This window comes from Piliocolobus tephrosceles, chromosome 2, assembly GCF_002776525.5.
Source record: "Piliocolobus tephrosceles isolate RC106 chromosome 2, ASM277652v3, whole genome shotgun sequence".
In the NCBI taxonomy this organism is placed as follows: Eukaryota; Metazoa; Chordata; class Mammalia; order Primates; family Cercopithecidae; genus Piliocolobus; species Piliocolobus tephrosceles.
In genome coordinates, this window is record NC_045435.1 from 153,704,072 (window position 1) to 153,726,700 (window position 22,629).

Below are 22,629 nucleotides of genomic sequence, written 5' to 3' on the forward strand. Positions count from 1 at the left end.
GATCCAAGAACCCTCTCTTGGGGTCTGAATTGGACCCTTTTCCAGTGACAGAAAGCTGAGAAAGTTAGGCAGTATGTAACTCCCGATATCTGTGGCTTGTGCTCTGCTGGAGGACAGAGCCATCACTATTTATGCATAGGAAGCCCCAGGGCAGGATATTGAATGGGTGGTCTAGGACCAAAAAGTCTGAGCTTCCTCGTGATTTCAAATAGGAAAAGTACTTAATACTTCATTTCATAGATGAGAATCCAAAGACATTAAATGACTTGCTTAAGGACCGCAGAGTTCCTCCTTTCTATCTAGTATACCACCCTTTCCATTTCCCCCAAAGGATGTGTTTCCGGTGGTGGTGGGTAGAAGCAATCGACTTGTAAGAAACAGAAAAACATGTCAAAGGAATTGGACTTTCGAAAGGCAGAGTCTTTGTCATGTGTCTCTCTGCTAATTTTTGTGAATTTTGTAGCCAAATTACTCCCGAGCTAGTCTTGACCACAGGTTCCGGCTACTATGGGAAACTCCAGCTATGTCCTTCTTGCCTCTCATTTTGTCCTTTGTCATGGAGGTTTCAGTATGGTAGATAGTGTGTTGATTTACCAGCCAAAGTGGAAATCGTCAAATCTACTTCTTTGACCACTTTGTTCATGTTGTAATGTAAAGACTACTTAGGACTCTATGATAAACTATCAGATTAGAAAAAATACATAGTAGTTTTAGGTGGATCAGATGCCTTGTAAGATGCTTTAAACATTTCCGTTATTTTTTCCTGTCTGTAAATTCATACTTTCTAAATGCTATTTTTTCTTAATATTAAATTCAAAAAATAAACTTAGAACTATGAAAATACAACCTTGGTAAGCATTTAGGTTGATTCTATGTCTTTGCTATTGTGAATAGTGCTATAATGAACCTAAAACAAAAGTAAAAAAAGAAGAAAAAAAGAAAATGCAAGCCTTGGGTTTGATAAATCATTAGAAAGGTGGGCAACTACCAGAAAATTAGTGATCACAGAGATTAATTGAAGTTTTGAAACATGAGACTTAATTTGTTGATGAACTCTGAAGTGGTTAATTATTTTTTCAATGCTTTTTGCCTTTTAGAAGGTTAGACTGCAAACTTTCAGCACCCAAAGGAAGTTTTTATTAGTTTATTTTTTATTTGGCATGTGTATGTAAAATAAAATTACACAGTCATTCTTTCAAAGCTCCTACACCAAACGATTAATTAGTCTTTGATGTTGAATTGGAAAATTCCCTCTGGCATATGAGGAGTTAGTTGCAGGGGAAAAAAAGACAGGATAAGACTTATTATTTACATTTGATATGCATTAGTTGACTATGCATATGATTTAATCTAGTGAAAGTCATGGGTAACCATTATAATCAATTGAGAAAGTGCACCTGGAATGTTAAAGAAATTATCCCCATTTAACTTCTTATATGTAATGCTAATGATTTCTTGCCCATTAATTTTTGCCAGAAACTTCCTTGTACTCTAGCCTTTGTTTTTTATTTTATTTTATTTTTTAGCAACTCACAGCTGACTTTCAGAGCAGTGTTTTTTCCAAAGCTGGAATAGCCTGAGACTCTTGATCCTAGGTCTACCAGGAGCATGACTCCCTACCCCACCAATCAGATGTAGAAAATGCAGTGAAGTAGGGGTTGGCTGCTTACCCACATCCTGACCAGCTGTCACCTCTTCATTTCCTGTTCAGCCACTCTTTAAGCAAGCACTGAGCCCAGTGCTCAGAGATAGCTCTGACCTCTAGGTGGTTGTGCTTTGCTTGCCTGTAGGAACCCCATATGCCCTTTGCAGTTCTGGGCTGTTCTGTGACTTATGATGTCACCTCTTCTTTTTAAAAGTTCAAGTGGAAATAAAGTGATTTGAACTTTGTTAATTAAACATGATATGTTTTTATTGTTTTAATTTTAAAAAGAAAACCTCTACTCACTCAGTAATTCCACTTTTAGATAGTTATCTGAAAATGTGTCTACAAGACCTGTACACAAATGTTTCTAGCAGTTTTATTCATAAGTACTCAAAATTAAAAGCAAGTCAAGTGTCCATCAACAGGTGAATGGATAAGCAAATGTGTAGTTTGTCGATGGAATATATACTACTTGACAATGAAAAGGAACACACACCAATATATACAACAATATAGATAAATACTTTTAAAATTATGAGAAGTGAAAGAAGCCTCACATAAAAGAGTTCATACTGAATGATTCCATTTCTGTGAAGTTCCGGAACCAGAAGTACTTATCTATAGTGATAGAAATTAGGCGAGTTGCTGCCTGGGGGTGGTGGTGGTGGGAGTTGACTCCAAAAGGGCACAAGAAACCTTTTTTGTGATGGAAAAGTTTGTAAGTTTGCTGTCTTAATTGTGGTGATGGCTACCCAGATGTGTATATTTGTCAAGATTCATTGGACTCTATACTTTAAATTAGTGCATTTTATTGTATATAAATTATACCTAAATAAAATTGATAAATTTAAAAAATTGTTAAAATATTCAGAAGAAACAATGTAATGCTTAACTGTCTATGTGTTAGCTAATGAATGGCCAAGAAAGATGCAAGTGAAGTCATGGAGACAGACAGCAATTGGGAAGATCTCTGGGTATCACCTGGGACACAGAGTCCTTAATCCAGAGGGTGATCATGGGGTTTGAGATTTTCTTCTAACATCAGCTGAACAACATTGTCTTCCACAATGAGTGTTAACAAAGCTTTGGGGTCCTTTCCCAGGAGGAAAGTTGGCTATTTGGAGATAAGGGACAGGGATCTTTTAGCTCCTCTCTCTTGCGTCTTTATAGTTGGGGGTGGAGGTGCACACATCTGAGTAGCAGAGAGCCCTACCAGCAGATCTAAAAGGACCTAGTGTCCACTAAAGCCACTGGAGCTTAATACAACAAAAGGTAGTAGCTCAGACTCCAATGCCCAGCCCAAGATGTCTCCAGCTGGTGGAGCTGCCTGGCTCTTTAGCTCTCAGAAAAGAAGACCAAACAAATGCCAGGGGTTACTTCCACATTCCTAGATCTTCCATCACTTCCAGAGCTTTAGATATCTTCAAGACTTGATTTATACACATAAATTGATGGTGGTTTTATTTCACAATTGTCACTTATTCCACTGAGTTATATTTGCATTTCCTAATAGTGTTTCCACCTGACTCTAATACTTGCTCTCAGGAATAAAGATGCCTGCAGTTCTCACTAATTTCTGAGTTCTACAGGGTAATTAGAATGAATCTAATACTGAATGAAGATGTGCTGATTCTCCACCCTGAGGCATATTTAATAGAGTGTTCCTTCTATATGACAAGTCTCTAACTAAAATTTCAAAGATGATATCCAATTTGAAAAGTTAAGCTGGATGCTGACTAACACCTGCCCAACAAGCCACTTTGACATGGCATGCTAAGCAAATGTAATATAAATAGGGTATAGCAACAAATGTAATAGAGTAAAACCTTTTATAATGTGTGTTTCAGACAGTGCTCTGCACATACACAGTATGGTTTTCCTTTAGTTGATAAATTTATTTATTTTCCATACATGCAGGTTTCACAGTTGTGCTCAGGGCTTATGTGCTTACCACTTGGAGAATGTTGTTATGATGCCCAAAGAAAGCTAAGCTGCCATATGAAAGGGAATCTTTCAGATCTGCATTTGAGTCCTGACTTTCCCATGTCATAGCACTGTGATTTTAAGGAACATAATTTCTGTGCTCTGCAGTTTTTAAATTTATTTTTTAATCAGTAAAATGCAGTTAGTAATACCAATTTGAAAATTTCACTGTGAGTATTGAGAGAACATGTATTAGATATAACACATTTGTTAACATACAGTGACATACATGTCTGTTACTGTGTTTGGCTCAATCAGTGACAGGAGCTATTTCTACCAAGTCAGATATAGAATACTTAGATGCTGCTTATCACCTCCTGTCTACTTGTTAGAAGCAAACTTATCTTCTAAGACCCAGCTCAAAGACGTCCTCCTTGATGTGACATCAGAAGATGTCTCCTACCAGGACTCCTTGACTAATCTCCCTGATCATTTTTCTCCTTTCTTAGAACATATCCTATGCTGCTTTACAGTACTGAGGTTGTGAACCTGATTCCTGCCCTAGCGTAGGTTGAAAAACTGGGATGTCTTTGTTAACAAGTCTTTGAAAAGCACTATAAAAAGAATAGTCAGTAGTTATATTGTAAAAATTACAGACATAGGATGAACAACAACATACAAAAAAACCTATTCAAATATCACTCAAATGAATACAGTCATGTACTGCTTAATGACAGGAATATATTCTGAGAAAGTGTCACTAGGCAATTTCATCCTTAAGCAAACATCAGAGAGTATACTTGCACATACCTAGATGACATAGCGTAATGCACATCTAGGCTCTGTGGTATAGCCGGTTGCTCCTGCACTACAAACCTGTACAGCATATTACTGTCCTGAATATTGCAGGCAATTGTAACACAGTGGTAAGTATTTGTATATGTAAACATAGAAAATAGACAGTAAAAACACAGTATAAAAGATGATACACCTGTATAGGGCACTTACGGAGCTTGCAGGACTGGAAGTTGCCATGGGTGAGTCAGTGAGTGAGTGGTGAGTGAATGTGAAGGTCTAGGACATTCACTACTGTTTACTACTGTATACTTTATATATAAGTACTGTATATATAACATTCAGGCTATACTAAATTTCTTTTTAAAATATTTTTCTTCAACAATAAATTAACCTTGGCTTACTGTAACTTTTTTACTTTATAAAATTTAATTTTTAAAAACTTTTTGATTCTTTTATAATAACACTCAGCTTAAAACACAAACACATTGTACAGCTGTACAAGAATATTTTCTTTTTTATATCATTCTATAAGCTATTTTCTGCTTTTAACATTAATTTTTTTAACTTTTGAAGTTTTTGTTAAAAATGAAGTCACGAACACACATACCAACCTAGGCCTTCTGCCTTTCACCTCCATATTTCATCCCACTGGGAGATCTCCATGGGCAATAACATGCAGGGAGCTGTCATCCTATGATAACAATGCCTTCCTCTGGAGTATCTTCTGAAGGTTTTACAGTTAACATTTTTTAAATAAGTAGAAGGAGTATACTATAAAATAATGATATTAGTGTAGTATAGTAAATAAAGTGGTAGCATAAGTATTTATTATGATTATATTGTACATACTTGTAGGTACTATACTTTTATATGATTGACAGTGCAGTATGTGTATTCACACTGCATCACTAGGTGATAGGAATTTTTTAGTTTAATTATTATCTTATGGGACCACCACTGTATATGTGGTTCATTGTTGACTGATATGTCATTATGCAGTACATGACTACTTGTACTTTAAGATTGTTATGGCTTAAATGTTGGCTCTCAAAAACTCAGTTGTTGGCAATTATTAAGAGGTGGGGTCATTAAGAGGCAATCAGCTCATGAGGACTCCCTCTTATGAATGGGATTAAGTACCCTTATCAAAGGGCTTGATGGAGTGAGTTCATCCCTCTTGTTCTTCCACCTTCCACCATGTGAGGACACAGTGTTCCTTCACTCCAGAGGATCGAGCAATGACATGTCATGTTGGCAGCAGAGAGCAGCCCTTACCACACAACCAAACCTGCTGTTGCCTTGATCTTGGACTTCCCAGCCTCCAGGACTGTGAGAAATAAATTTCGGTTCTTTATATTACCCAGTCCATGGTATTTTGTTATAATAGCGCAGACAGGCCAAGAAAAAGATAGAACTTGTACTAACAGTTTCCTATGCAGATTTCAAGGAGAGCTTTATCAGAAAAATATGAGCTGGAAGTACGGAGTTGCACAACTCATAGTCATGACAAGGACACTTATTCTGTATGCATGTGAGGAGTTTAAATAATTGTATTTCATGAAATTTCAGAGTGGGAAGAAAGCAGTAGCTCTAAATATTTTATATAATATGAGAACGTAAATTTAAATTTGTTACTAAATTAACAATGTATTATAAATAGAAATGTATCTGTTTGACTTATACTCCTAATAGTTCAACATTCAAGTTTGATATTCTTATTAGAAAATGAGGCAAGTCTTAAAATTTTCTAGGTTTCCTTATAGACATATACCATATTTCATCCAGTCTAAAACACAGTTTTGCACATTTGAACAACTCTGAAATTGAGATGCATCTTAAAATAGATAGCATATCATAATTCCATGGACAGTAGTTTTATTAATGATATATAATGATTCATTTCAAAACTGATGGTGTCTTTGATTCTGTAAAGTACAATATGATATTTCTCAGTTGTATTGGTCAGACTAGGCTAGACTTGCTGCTGTAACAAATACACCTACTGACCTAGGTAACAGGGGATTTATAGCTTATTCCTATAAAGTCCTATGTGGGATGGAATCTCTCAGGGAAGATATTCCCTGTGCAGTGACTAAGGACCAAGGCTTCTTCTATTTTATACTACCACCATCTCAGCATGTGGCTTTCAATGTTCCCACAAGCAGCAGAAGTAGATTGGAAGTAGCACACCCACAGATAAATTCTTCAGCTTGGAAATTACTTCCTCTCAATTTCACTGACTAAAACTAGTCATGTGGCCCAACTTTCCACCAAGGGCTTGGGGAGTACAGTCTTTCCTGTGCCCAAAGAGGAGATAATCAGATATGGGTGAACACTACTCATCTTTTTCACAATAGTCTATCTTAGTTACCTGACTCTGAAATTAGGATAGTGAGCAAAACCCAAATATATAATTGAATGATGTGAAGTTTATGTTCCAATTAGAGAGACTAACACTTTTATTCTTTTACAAAAGAATATATTGACTTGTACCAAAATGAACTAATATAAAATAAGCTTATTCATATTCTGTCATAAAACTGGTGACAAGAACAATGTATTTTTTTTTTTAGTTTTAAATTTCATGATTAAACCTAAAAAGCAAAATTTTCAATGTATGTGAGGCATTTGTTAAGTTGGTTCTTGAATCTCTTAATTCAGTCTATAATATGTAAAATTCTATATTGGGGCCATATGAAGCCTTGCCAAAACTGCTGGAGAACAGGGTTATATTCGTAAGGACAATAGTTGCAGTCTTTCTTAGCTCCTCATTTCTGCCAGCTAAAGAAAGCTAGTATTGTAGGAAGAAGAATGGGCTCCAAAGATGTCCTTAAAATCCTGATGTCCTAAGGCTGACCTACTCCTTGGAACCTGTGAATATGTTAAGTTACATGACAGAGGCGAATGAATTAAGGTTTCAGATGGAACTAAGGTTGCTAATCAGATAGGGAGATTGTTCTGATTATTTGGATGCGCTCAGTGCCACAAGGGTTCTTAGAAGTAGAAGAGAGAGATAGAGAGATGGCAGTGAGACAAGGAATTGGCCCAACATTGCTAGCTTTAAAGATGGAGGAAGGAGACAATGAGCCAAGGAAAGCAGGTGACCTTTAGAAGCTAGAAAAAGGAAGGAAATGGATTGTTCCTCTCTGGATCCCCCAGAAAGGAAGGCACCCTGTCAACAAGTGTATCTTAGCTTGGTGAGCTCCATGTCAGACTTCTGATCTACAGAACTATAAGATAACTTTGTATTGTCCGGGTGCAGTGGCTCATGCCTGTAATCCCAGCACTTTGGGAGGCCAACGTGGGAGGATCACAAGGTCAGGAGATGGAGACCATCCTGGCTAACACAATGAAACCCTGTCTCTACTAAAAATACAAAAAATTACCCGGGCATGGTGGCAGGCGCCTGTAGTCCCAGCTACTCAGGAGGCTGAGGCAGGAAAATGGTGTGAACTCGGGAGGCAGAGCTTGCAGTGAGCCGAGATTGCGCCACTGCACTCCAGCCTGGGCAACAGAGTGAGACTCCATCTCAAAAAAAAAAAAAAAAAAAAGAAAAGAAAAGATAACTTTGTGTTATGTTAAATCACAAAATTTGTGGTCATTTGTCACAGTAGACATAGAAAACTAATACAACTATATTGGATTATGTCTGCTTCCAGTCAAATAACCACCATCTTTGATTCATATGCTAGGTTTTTTTGTTTAAGTGATTGAAATAACTTGGTTTGGTGTTTAGGCCAGACTTTAATTTAGAAATTTATGATAGGCATTTAAATTATTATTCTTTGATTTTTATAAAGGAACTTCCTATTTTGTTTTGTGACATGAAGAGCCACCTCAGTACCAGACACTAATTGTTGTAAGTGAGAGATCCCCAAGAATCACCTGTTAAACTCTTTCGTTTTTTGAAGTGAAATAGTACATCTCCAGAAAAAAAAAAAAAGAAAAGAAGAAAGAACTTTCTGGCAAGTAACTATGGCAGCAAAACCTAGTATCTTTTTCACACATCAGTAACAACATTTTCAAGTGACTTCTCTCTCTCTCTTGCTTCTCAAAAAAACTCAAAAAAAAGAAAACTAGGAAACCTCTAAAAAGATCCAAAATGATTGTTGCGTTTCATAGTGGTGTGCATAACTGTGAGCAGTATAATGAATTTGACTTATTCTCTTCTTTAGCAGTCAGTTTTCCACGTCTGTCTTCAGGGAAGTATGCAAAGTCACCAGCATTTGCAGCTCACCAGGTAGACTTGTCTCTGATTTTGTAGGATGGGTTCCTTGCAAACCCGTCTCATTGGTCTGTGCATTGCCATCCACATGTGGGGATATATTTATATGAATGTGTAGTATAAACATACCTACCTACCTTCACAGCTAACCTTGATCATCCTTTCCTGCTAACTCCTTCATTTGTCTGATTTTTTTTCTGGCCAAGACTCCTTTAAATTACTAATGGGAGTTCTTCTTACTATTAAAGATTAGCTGGCAAAGTAAATATTTGTAGATGAGTTTAAGATGCCTGCAGCCTTTCATTGCATGTGTTGATGCCTGGGCATTTTGGGTTGTAGAAATCAAAGAGACTTTACCCTTTTTTTGTATCTCAGATTGATTTTCTTTTTTGACTCTAGAAGAAATGAAAAAACTCAACCCTTCTCCCAGCTCAATTCCACATGACCTGTTTTCTTGGCTTCAAATAGCATGAAGCTAAATTAACCTGCTTCTTTCCTTCCACCCTCCACCTCCCACAAATCCATTTTAAGATATAATAATTTGACAATTTGCATAAGCAGTTGCTTATGAGCATATGGTGTCTAGCCATATATTTAGCCTCCTTTTATTTGTGAGATTATACATTTTGAACAGGACCAACCTTTGTGTGTTTTTGACATCCCAAATGAAAAATTTTAGTGGTATACTTGAGAGGGCTGAAAGGTGACTACTGGTTAAGAAAGAGCAGAGTTTAGAAAAATGTTTAAAATGTTTCCCTTGGCCCTTTTAGCTCTGTGCCAGTTTTGAGGAGAGTAGGTCATTGCCCTGACTATGCTAACATGTTCACAGGCCATCTTCTTTTTTTTAAATTAAATAAAATTTAAAGTTCTGAGATATGTGTGCAGGATGTACAGGTTTGTTACATAGGTAAACATGTGCCGTGGTGGTTTGTGGCACCTGTCAACCCATCACCTAGGTATTCAACCCCACATGCATTAGCTATTTATCCTGATTCTCTCCCTGCCCCTGGCCCCCGACAGGCCCCAGTGTGTGTTGTCCCCCTCTCTGTGTCCATGTGTTCTCATTCCTCAGCTCTGACTTATAAGTGAGAACATGTGGTGTTTGGTTTTCTGTTCCTGTGTTAGTTTGCTGAGGATAATGGCTTCCAGCTCCATCCATGTCCCTGCAAAGGACATTACCTCATTCCTTTTTATGGCTGCATAGTATTCCATGGTGTATATGTATCACATTTTCTTCATCCAGTCTATCATCGATGGACATTTGGGTTGATTCCATGTCTTTACTATTGTGAATAGTGCTGCAATAAACATACATGTGCATGTATCTTTATAACAGAATGATTTGTATTCCTTTGGGTATATACTTGGTAATGGGATTGCTGGATAAAATGGTATTTCTGGTTCTAGGTCTTTGAGGAATCACCACACTGTCTTCCACAATGGTTGTACTGATTTATATTCCCACCAACAGTGTAAAAGCATTCTTATTTCCCCACAGCCTTGCCAGCATCTGTTGTTTCTTGACTTTTTATAATTGCACAGGCCATCTTCTTACCTGTCCCAAGGAACTCCATGATTCTTTGGTGCCATCATGATGTCATTCGATGCTTCGCCTCTTACCTTTTGCTCTTGGTAAATCATATTCCTATAATCATTGCTCTCTCAGCTCAAAATTCCATCCAGTAGGCATCATGGTGAAAACATGTATTTTCCATTATATTGGCAATATTCATTGATTCAAAAATCTCAAAGGAAGTACTCACAGTGTAGGAATGTATCATACCACAGCAACTTAGAGTCAATAAACTAGTTCTTTGTTACTCGAAATGTGGCCTGTGGATTAGCATCACTAGCATCCTGAAATGCAGAATCTCAGACTTCACTTCAGACTTCCTAGATCAGAAGACGCATTTTTAACAACATCTCAGTGATTCATAGGCACATTAAAGTTTGAAAAGCACTGAGCTAGACTCTAAACCCAAGGGAGTATGGACCATGTCTGTCTTGCTCATCATTTTATTCCTGCCTACATATACAGTAACTAGTTCAGAGTTGGTGTTGGTAAGTATTTGTTGAATGAATGACTAAACCTAGGGAAAAATCCTGTTAAGAACATGAATGCTTTTTATCTTAAACAGCATACATTTCGTGCAGAGATTAATTCAGTTGGGGAAACAGTAGAATAACAAGTTACCAGGAGAGGATAAGTTGTATGCCTCACTGTTCATCTTTAAAATTTTTCTCTTTCTTCTTAAAGGAGACTGTAATCTAATTTCGCTAGATGAATACTGGACAAATGAAAAATAAAGGAATTTCTGATATAAGGGAATAGAATCCTCCATGCATACTTTTTGAGTCCCCTAGCTGTTGCATCTTTCTTTATTGATACCCCTACATTTAAATAATCTTTTAGGTAAGCCACCAACAGTTTAAAAATATGGTTTGTTCTTCTGCAGTAACTATAGAATAGTATTTAATTTAATAGAAGCGGCCAGCCATCCTTTAATAGAAGGACCACCAGAGTAATCCTCCTAAGACTCCTTGGGATGTGTCCTGCCTAAGAACTACTGGGAATTAAAGGGTTATATGAAGTATAGTCTGTATTACAGGTGCACACTTGTTTCTTTTGTTTATATCAGTTTAGTCTCCCCATGGAATTCATGACATCACTTTCCATATGACAGAACATTAGCAAATACTGGTTGAATCACTCTTTATTTTTTAATAACAGGCCTAGTAGGGCCATTATGTGAAAATATTTTTTATTGGTTGTGTTGACTGGATCCTCTGGAAAGTGGATAATAAAACAGAGTTAGAAGTATAAGAGCTGTATTAGGGTAATGTCTGTTGAAAGAAAACTGATAGAAGGATTGGGAGTAGGCAGAGAACCTTCAGACTATGATGCAGGCCTGACACCTGTGAAAGGCAAGCAGGAAGGAAAATGGACTGGGCAGAAAGAGTTTCAGACAGCACTGGAGCTCTGACACAGCCTCTTTCAGCCCAATGGGTGGCTTTGAACCAGCTTATACTGGTTCAAAGATTTCCCGTAGAGGAATCCCATATTGGACAGAAATGCTATGCCCTACTGTCCCCCACCAACTCAAATGCTCAGCTAATCCCCAGTATCTTAGAGTTGGAGGTGCTGGGCTCACTGCATGCCTTGCATCAAATTCTTGAAAGATCTGAGAGGCACACTTCCACAGATGATTCATCGATAGTGGTTCCTTTGAGCGATTCCATATGCTTGAGATGATAAAAGAGTATTTTGATAACAGTCTATAATTCAGTAGTTTTCTCTGACTTAAAGTAACTGTACCTCCAATATGTTCAAAGTAAGAATGACTAAAATTTCTGGAATACTCATACACATTTCCACTAAAAACCCACTAAACTGATGGCCACTGGTATTCTTGAAAGAGATTTGGGGCCAGACTTTGTCTTTTCCTTACTTATGGCATTTACCAACTATGTGGACCTGGACAAAATTTTAATATTCCCAAGCCTCAGTTTCCTCATCTGTATAATGGGAATAATCACACCCATTTCATAGGGGTTTAGTGAGGAATAAATAAGATGGTACACAAAGAGCTTAGCACAGCACGTGAAACAAAGTACACAGCAATTTTTTACTAAAGGAATACAATCAGTGTCAAAGCAAGTTGCAATATTTTCTCAAGTTTCACGTAAAACCTTTGAAATGGTGATCAATAATATTTCAACTTTAATCACCAAGAAACCTTCTAATTTTAACCCATAAACACCTTCACTATATGAATTAAGAATAATTTAGAATATGGTATTTTTATTTGCTATTGTTTTTGCATTTATGAAAAATATAAAATCACTTTGGCTGATTAGTTCTACGTATGAAACAATGGTCTTGATGATGCCTATCTGGGCCAGTGAACTTAGTACCAAAATAAATTATCTTCTTTGTCAGGTCTGTAGACAGCCCCCACAATAGTACCAAAATAAATTATCTTCTTTGTCAGGTCTGTAGACAGCCCCCAGAATTAGAGCCAAGGCCCTACAAATGTTTATCAGGATAACGTAGGGAGAGTGCAGCAAGCTGTTAATGACCTAATTCGTGCCGAGGAAGGCATGTCTAAATAGGCACCCTCCTGTTGGTGCATCAGGGATACCACTGTCATATCCAGAACTAGAACCCGGGACAAAGTTCCTTCCTTAAAAAATGCTCCTTTGCCAGCCGTTTAGAGCCCATAAGCTAGCAGTTAAAATTTCCATCTATTTTCTCTAAGTACATTATAAATGTAAATATATTTTGTGCTAAGGAGCATAATAAGGACCAGAATATGTATCCGTTTTTCCATTGTAGTCTCATTTGAGATTTAAGCCAAACTCAATAGATTAAAATATAGAACTTGGTAGGCATAACCGCGACTTTTCTATGGAAATATTTAGGTAATATATGTGGTTTATTTTAATGTAATCCTCTGCTTTGGGTTTATAATAAAATCAGGTAATTTTCTGATACATAGGGATTTGTTACCCACTCTACCTCAGAGGCTGTATGTATAAGTGAACTCCTGGTTTTAGACAATTTGCTTTGAATTACTTCCATTATTTTCTCCTTTAGTTGGAATATGAAGAAATTTCAGTAGGCCTTTTTTTTTTTTGTAGCATAGATTTTGAAGACAAGGAAAAGTCTGTGCTTGTTTCAAATGAATGTATGATTTTGCCTTCCTTTGGGCTGCATCTAGCATTAGAATATTCCAGATATGATTAAATATGCATAGTTTTATCATTTGCTTCTTATCACAAATCTATTGAGATAGGTCAAATTTATACTCAATAAGGGCATGTTCTGGAAGTGCTATATAGTGGTTTGTTCAAGACAGTATTTTTTTACTACTGTAGGTTGTAAATAGCAATAAGCTGTCTTCAGAAATTTTCTGGTTAATAAAAGAGTTTGTTAAAATAAAAATTAATTGGAGCAGATTCTGGATTATCCTAATAATATCATAATTCTCACTCTTTGTCTTAAGTGGGAGCAGGAGACAAAGGGTGAAGTTGCGGCTAGAAGACTGGCATTGCTTATATGTTGGGTCTACCCATAGAGCGGATTATGCCTGTGATGTCATTTATCTTACCAAGATGGTGGAATAGCTTCTGTAAGGGAAGGCAGGCTGGATGTGACTCTCTACTTTGAGTGCTCCAGTCTTGTCCGTGCTCAGGAGTGAGAGGTATTATAGTCTGAGTCTGGCTCTTCAAGGTGACTTGGTTTATATGTGTTCTGAGTCCAGGCCTTCCAATTGGGCTGCTTATTAAAATCCCTTATGAAGATTTGAAAATACAAACACCATTGTATCTGTTGTTTTAGACTCTGATTTAGAAGGTCTTGATCCATGGTTCTCAAACTGTACTGGGCATCAGAATCAGCTGAAGGACTAACTAGAACACAGATTAATGGGTTCAATGGCATGCTGGAGCTGACGTGCACTCATTCTCAGAGCCTACTATATACATCTCTTTCCAATCTTATGTTCAGGTGATATCATGTGAGTAGCTTGAAATCAGCCATATTGAAAGTATTTACACCAGGAACATTGGCAAATACTACTAATCAGGGATTCCCTCTCTCCAGGAGCCAGTTGTTAAAACATTTATTTACCAGCCCACCAGTGGCAGAGCCCTGCCCTCAGGGCTTCTGATTCAATAGGTCTTGGGTAGTGGGTATTTTCTTTTGGGCAGAGATCAAGAATTTATGTTTCTAACAAGTTCCTTGGTGATACTGGTGCTGTGGGTTTGAGGAGCACACATTAAAAGCAATTTGTCTAGAAGTATGCTGTCTAATTTGAAATCCACTAGTTACATGTGATTACTTTAAATTAATTAAAGTTAAATACAATTAAAAATCTGTTCCTCAGTCACATTAGTCACATTTCAAGTGCTTAATAATTATATGTGGTTAGTGGGTACTGTGTTGGACAGCATACTTCTAGAACATTTCATCATCGAAGAAAGTCTTATTGGTCAGCACTGTTCCAGAGTAAAATCTAAGTATCTAAATTTTTTAAAAGTTCCACAGGTGATTCTGGTGGGAAACCTGTTTCAATAATCACTATAACTACTATTAAATGTTGATCTTATATTTCAACTTAAAACTAACAAAAAATTCTATTTCCCTCATTTTCTAGTTCTTCCTTGGACTGAGGGATTGGTTTACAGAAATTCTCAAATACTGACAACATGTGTCAATAACTCTTCTGCTTTTTCATAGAGAAGGACACTGAAATGCAAAGAGGTAAAAGATAAAAGAGGTATTGTTGAACTGGACCCAGCACCATCTGTAATTTTTTTTCAGAGGTTTCTCTTCTATGCTGTGACAGCTTTCCACTAAATAGAAGAAATGAGTACAGGTGTTTGGTTGAAGTGCTACTTCCAGATCATATTAGGACCCAACACTGTGATACTGTTATGCTCTCTCAGACCATACTGTGGCAGGTGAAAGCCCCAAAAGTCACACAGATTGAAAATAAAGTATTTCAGAGTTTACCTAATAATAATTCCTTCCCAACCAGTGAAAGACAAAGCTTACATGTATTCAAAACCAGTTGATCATGTTAATGAATCAGAAGTGTTCAAACCAGCTGATTTTACAAGACTGAAGACAAAATACAGTTTAATTAGAGATGGTCCGGTCAAATAGTTAACAGTCATTAGTGACATCTGGGAGCAAATAACCAAACCCTGAGTTAATGAAGGATACACAGGCAGATAGAGGCTTGACACTGGGACTAGAGCTGGCCTGGGGTGCCAGCATGTGAGTGTGTCTCTTATGTGTAGTTGTGTAATGAGCTGTTTCTTATATAGCCTTATACATAGAAGTGTGTTTTGTGAGTTCCGGTCTCCAGAATGCTTGTGTGGCCTCAACAATGTCCATTTATTTTGGTTCCTTTGTGATTAAAATAGTATGATTTTATGGTGATAGGAAAATAGTCAGTGGTATTTCTTTTTCCTCTAAAAGATTTATTATTAGATTGGTGCAAAAGCAATTTCAATTTTTGCCATTGAAAGCAATGGCAAAAACCACAATTACTTTTGCACTAACCTAGTATAATAGACTTTATTTTCTTAAGTGACAGTTTGCCTCTTTGAGCTTCAAAAGTGGTTATCTTATGTGGCTCTGTAGAACTCTCTTAAAAATTACCTGTTTTCTTCTTTCTGGGCTTCCTTTTAGGAATTCTGGAGTCCTTTCTTTTAGGAATTTAACATTGCTGTTATCCTTGTACTTTGTAGGTACCATTATATCCTTACACTTTTGAATCCTAATTGATTTTCCTGCTCCTAGGCAATTGCCTTTCATATCCTTTAGCAAAGCATTCCCTGAACACCACTTTTATCTTTCATCAACATTCAATCTTCAACAAATATCTATCAGGCATCCATTCTGCTGAGAAAAGGGAATCCAGTAGTGAGCAAGACAGACTTGGTTCTGCCCTATAGAGCCTACAGTGAAGTTTTCAGTTTTCCCGTACCCCAAAGTGTTTCATTACTTCCTATAGTGAGTTGAATTCTGACCACCAAAAGATATGTCTGCTTGGAACCTCAGAATGTGACCTTATTTGGAATAAAGATCTTTGTAGATAAAATTAAGGTAAGGATCTTCAGGTGAGATCACCCTGGATTATAAGTGGGCCCTGAATCCAGTGACAAGTCCTTATCAGATAAGAGAAAATAAAATAGAGATATATTAATACAAAGAAGATGATGTGAAGAGATTTTAGTAATGCAACTACAAGCCAAGGAAGACCAAGGATTGCCAACAGCCACCAGAAGCTAGGAAGGAGGCCTGGAACAGATTCTTCCTCAGAGCTTCCAAAAGGAACCAATCCTGCCAGTGCCCTGATTTTGGACTTCTGACCTCCAGAATTGTGAGAGAATAAATTTCTGTTGTTTTAAACCACCAAATTTGTGGGAGTTCATTACAGCAGGCCTAGGAAACTAAGACATTTCCTGTCTTAGTCTGTTCAGGCTGTTATAACAAAATATCATAGACTAGGTGGCTTATAAACAACAGAAATTTATTTATTACCATGCTGGAGGCTGGGAATCTGTCAATGCATTGGCAGATTCAGTGTCTGGCAAGGGCCTGTTTTCTGGTTCATAGATGATGACTTCTCACTGCATCTTTTATAAGGGTACTAATCCCATTCATGAAGGCTCCATTCTCACAATCTGATCACCCCTCAAAAGCTCCAACTTCTCATATCATCACATTGGTGATTACTTTTTAACATATAAATTTAGGGGAGACACAAACATTAAAACCATAGCATTTCCTTTATTCATTTTAAAAACATAAACCCTTTTGCCTCCTTTTTGAATAGCGGTCAAGAGAACAGGTTATTTAGCCAGACTGTCTGGGCTATAATTCTATCTTTACCAATCACTAACTGTATAATTTGGGTCAAATACCTTAAACATCTGTGCCTCAGTTTCCTCATCTGTTAGATGAAAATCACAGTAATATTGATGTCATAGCATTACTGTGAGGACTTTAAAAGCGCTTAAAGCAGTTGCTGGAGTGTAGTGATTAATAATTATTTTACTACTATTTTACTGATTTTCGTTAATGTTAAAGGCTTACAGACTGTTTCACAGTCCAAACAGAAATGTTTTTTCAAATTGCTCACTTACCATAGAACTTTATATCTCTACTGTTTTAATCACATATAGTCTTGTGATTGTATTTAACTTTACACATCAATGTATAAATCCATAAATATTTACTGAGAAACTGCTAAGTTCAAGGTATTTTGTTAGTCGTTTTGGGAAACTTGAGCTAGAAAATTTTTTTTTAAAGAAGCAAAAATTCTTTAGCAGCAAATGAACTTATTCACGCTCTCAAAAACTACTGTTCCAGCACTCACATGTGCCCAGCACTGTCCTGTGCACTGGGGATTCAGGAGTGAACAAAGCAGACACAAATCTCTGCCTCCATGGAGCCTCCATTCAACTGGGGGTGACAGAAAAGAAACAAGACAAATATGTTGGAGGTTGGGGCTGGTGGGAGGTATTTGGATCACAGAGGCAGATCCCTCATGAATGGCTTAATGCCATCCTTAAAGTAATGGGTGATTTCTCACTTGATGCATTCAGATGAGATCTGGTTGTTTAAAAGAGTGTAGCATCTTCCCGCTTCTTGTTCCCCTCTGTTGCTTCCTGTCTCACCATCTTCCCCCTTCTTGTTCCTTTCTGTTGTTTCCTGTCTCACCATGTGACACCCACTCCCACTTCACCTTCTGCTATGATTTTAAGCTTCCTGAGGCCCTCACCAGAAGTGGATGCCAGCACAACACTTGCTGTGCAGCCTGCAGAACCCTCAGCCAAAATAAACTTCTCTTCTTTATAAATTACCCATCCTCAGATATTCTTTATAATTGTAGTGATACTAATGGAAGAATACCCTGTGGTAAAAAGTTTAGTGGGGCATTGAATCTCTTAATCCAGGGTAAAATTTGAAGATAATCTCTCAATTCTGAAGACTAAAATGTCTCTAGAAATTATGATTTCAGAACAAAATAAAATTATTGTAAATATTACAACATTTAACAACATAAAAATAACATGTTACCAAAATTGGGAGATATGGAAAAGTGAGTTGGAAAAAAGCCTTAGTGTACAGACTTCTTTAACAGCAGAAAGTCAATTAATAGTATCTAAAAGGGAAACACATTATCCTTACAGAGGTATGTTATATCTCTTGTGGTAAAGGAACAATTGTCTAAAGTTTAGCAACTACTCAGTTTCAGTTTTTTTCTTTGATAATTTCAAAAAATACATTTAATACCTAGAAAAAATAATACTATATTGCTTTCTCATTGCTGCTGTAACAAATAATCACAAACTTAGTGGCTTAAGCAATGCAAATGGACTCCCTTACAACTCCACAGATTAAAAGTCCAAAATTGGTCTCACTGGGCTAAAATCAGTATGTCAGCTGGGCTGCATTCCTTCTGGAGGCTCTAGTGACCTTGCTGTTTCCAGCTCGTAGAGCTCCTACATTCCTTGGTTTGTGCCCTCCTTTCTCTACAAAGCCAGCAACACTGGACCAAGCCCTTCTTATGCTGCCATCTCTCTGGTTCTCCCTCTTCTGTGCTGTGCCCTCTTCTCTTTTTAAGGACTCTTATAATTATATTGGACCCACCTGGGTAATCCAGGATGATCTCCCTATTTTAAAGGTGGCGAATTAACAATCTTAATTATGTCAATCTTAACTCTGCTTTGTCATGTAAGATAACATATTCACAAACTCTGGGGATTAGGATGTGAACATTGTTTGGGGGTTATTATTCTGCCTACCACAAATACTCTTAATTCTGATAAAAATACAATGTTTAAAAAGAGAGTTAAGGACAGTCTTTCAACAAATGATGTTAGGAAGACTGGATATCTACATGCAAAATAATAAAGCTGAACCCTTACTTCATACCAAAAAAAAAAAAATTAACTTAAAAAATAGAAAAACCTAAAACTATAGAAACACATGGAAGAAAGCTCATGACATTGGATATGACAGTAATTTATTGATATGACACCAAAAGTACCAGCAACAAAAGAAAACACAGATAAACATGATTTCATCAAAATGAGAAGATGTTATGTATCAAAGAACAGTATCAGCATAGTAAAGTGGCAACCCACAGAATGGGAGAAAATATTTGCAAGGCACATATCCAATAAGGGATTAGTATCCAGAATATATAAAGAACTCTTGAAAACAACAACAACAAATCAAACAGCCAAATTAAAAAATGGGCAAAAAATTTGAATAGAAATTTCTCCAAAGAAGATACACAGATGGCCAATAAGCACATGAAATGATGCTCCATATCACTAATCACTAGGAAAATGCAATTAAAAATCACAATGAGATACCACTTCACACCCATTAGAATGGCAACTATCAAAAAAACAAAATAACAAATGTTGGCCAGGATGTGGTGAAATTGGAGCCCTTATGCACTGCTGATGGGAATTTAAGACGGGGAAGCTGCTGTATAAACAGTATGGTGATTCCTCAAAAAATTAAACATGGAATTACCATATATTCCAGCAGTTCCACATCTGATTATATACCCTCCAAAACTGAAAGCAGGATCTCAAAGAGATATTTTTACACCGATGTTCACAGCAGCACTATTCACCAGAGCCAAAAGGTGAAAACAACTCAAATGTCCATTGATGGATGAATGGATAAACAAAGCATAACATACATGCAATGGAATATTATTCAACCTTAAAAAGGAAGAAAATTCTGACACATGCCACCATGTAATGAACCTTGAAGACATTATGCTACATGAAATAAGCCAGACACAAGGGGACAAATATTGCATAATTCTGCTTTAATGAGCTACATATAGCAGCCAAAATCATAGAGACAGAAAGCAGAACTGTGGTTGTCAGGGGCTAGGGGAAGGGAGTAATGGGGAGTTATTGTTTCATGGTACAGAGTTTCCATTTGGGAAGATAAAAAGGTTCTGGACAGGGATGGTGGTGATGGTTGCACAACAGTGTGATGGTGTGGTAATCGGCTGGTGTCCCCAGCTACTGAATAAACTCTAGGTTAGCAGTTTTCAAACTTTTTGGCACCAGGACACCTTAACACACTTAAAAATTGCTTGGGACACTGAAGAGCTTTTGTCTACATGGTTATATCTATAGATATATACTGTATTAGAAAGTAAAACAGAATTTAAAAAGTCACTTAAAAATAACTAATAAATCTATACATATTAACGTAAATTGCATACTCATTATGAAAGGTAACTATATTTTCCAAAATAAAAAATTTGTTTAAAGCAATGGTGTTAGTTTACATTTTTATGTTTTTTTAATGACTAGCCTAAGAGAAGGCAGCGGTAGTCTCATATCTGCTTTGTATTTAGTCTATTGTGATATCACATGCCATATAGCCTTTGGAAAACTGTTTATTAATGACAGGACAAGAGTGAAAAAGGCAAATAACATCTTGGTATTGTTAGAGTTTGGACTTCCTGAGTCTCAGAGACTTCCAGGGGTTCCTGGACTACTCTTTGAGAACTTCTATTCTAGGCATAAAATGACACTGCAAGAGCTAGCATTAAACATTCCAGGATATCATGAATAATTTCTCCATTTGTTCTGCACTATTAAACAATTTTAATAGACTGGAAAAGGAATAATGAAGCAACAGGAATCCATTTCATAAATAGGGTACTGTAAGATAAAAGCCCTACTTTATTTGAATTTCATGGGTGTGAAATCATTAATAAACAGAATTAATGTTTTCAGTGTTATTGTAGCTATCATAAAATTCTACATTCTTACTGAGATGATGCACTTTTGTAGTTTAATAGATATCATTTTATGTGCTAAGTAGGTAGGTGCAAAATCTTGAAATTGTCAGGAGGCCTCCTGTGGGGATAATTGTGTGGTGAAGTACAGTCATTTACTTAAATATTTCTCCCAAGAGTTTGAGAGTTTCTAAAGGAATCAGCCAATGCCTGGCTCCAGCATTCACTAGACACAGCAGTTTTTTGTCACTGAAGAATCCCAAATAAGATGCAATTGTCTGATAAATAATTTTGTGTTACTTGTCAACTTCTCAAAAAAATAGTCCTTGGAGAGCTGTAGTATCAGCAAATGCAATCAACATATTACAGCAAGTTGATTTGCAGGTTTATCATCATGGAAATAAAACTTTCAGACACTGCAAGGTATGGTGACAGTGAAATGTTTTTCTGCCCTTGGTGGCATGGATTTCAGAGAGTATCTTTAGATGGATTGCTCTATGTCAGCATTGACAAATTACACGTATAGTTTTATTTCCGTTTTCCCAGTTATGTTCTTACATGAATGTATTCCTTTTTTTGTTTCATTTTCTCTTGGAAAGATACACAGTTATTTTTAGTTGAATAGCTTATGAAAAATTAGGTGCACTTGACAAAGGTGCTTAATGTATGGTTGGAATAAATGCAGTTCTAGTTGAATGCACAGCAATAGTATGATGGGCCCAAATTTATATTTCTATCTATATGCACCTCTTCCATTGTCAAGATTTATTACATCCTAGAGAGTTTTCTAGGGTTTTCAGTAGGATCCTATAAATTCAGAACTTGGAGTCAGAAATGCATATTTTCTTACTTCAACATTGATAATGTTTCTCTTCCCCACTGTTCAAAGTAGTCACTTTCATTTTTCAAGTGAAGCCACACAATATTTACACTATTTACATTAAGTTTTTATAAATTTATATTTTATAATTAAATAATCTCAACATTTTAACTGTGAATTTTGTGTTTTAAATTGAGTTTTAACAAATGATTAGGAGAAACCACAACATTTATTAACTACAAAATATATTTTGTCCTTTTATTTTTCTAAGAAACTGTCATCCTACTGATCATGCAATTGAATGCATCTTTTCAGGTTTGTTTTCTTATATAGGAAATATAAAGCAAGAAGTCTGCATGGTATAGTGAGAATCAAGAGATACAGAGTGAAAAGATCCGAGGTTGAATCTAGCCTTCCTACACTGGCTGTGTGGTATCAGACAAGTTCTGAAACTTTCCCAAGTTTCAACATTGTCATCTGTAAAATGGATTCTGAGGTACTATTACCAGGCTGCTCATAGTAATGGGCATGGTAAGAACCTCTAATTGCCCAACTCTGAGGAGCCCTTATCTCATCTCAAGTGCTGCATTTGCCTCCAGCTAGTCTCCTGCCCCCAACCAGTTCATTCTCTACATGCCTACCAAAGTGATCTTTTAAAAATGTAAAGCAGAGTTTGCCATTGCTTGCTTGAAACATCTATTAGCTTTCTGTTGTGTGTAGGATACACAACAGAAAAACTTTCACATGGCCTATAAGGCCCCTGCTTGCTTGCTGTTCCCCACCCCACCTCCAACCTCACCCCATGTTACTACACTCCATCTCACTCCTGTTGTGGTGACCAGCCATCCCAGTTTGCCTGAGATTTTCTTAGTTTAAGCACTGAAAACAAGAATGGTTGCCCACTACATTCCTGATA

At 36.8% G+C, this 22,629-nt stretch overlaps 1 protein-coding gene across 3 annotated transcripts in view; it reads left to right on the top strand.

The window, feature by feature from the left end:
- Nucleotides 1–22,629, top strand: part of NEK11 (NIMA related kinase 11) — a 237,763-nt gene that overhangs the window by 130,046 nt on the left and 85,088 nt on the right. The window contains exon 14 of one of the 3 annotated variants that reach the window (XM_023207420.1): nucleotides 10,849–10,917. The exons of the other annotated variants lie outside the window; for them this stretch is intronic. Within the exon in view, the coding sequence (XP_023063188.1) occupies nucleotides 10,849–10,898 (50 nt within the window). The 3' untranslated portion in view covers nucleotides 10,899–10,917. Of the gene's footprint in view, nucleotides 1–10,848; nucleotides 10,918–22,629 lie in introns of those variants that run through there. 3 annotated transcript variants of the gene reach the window in all.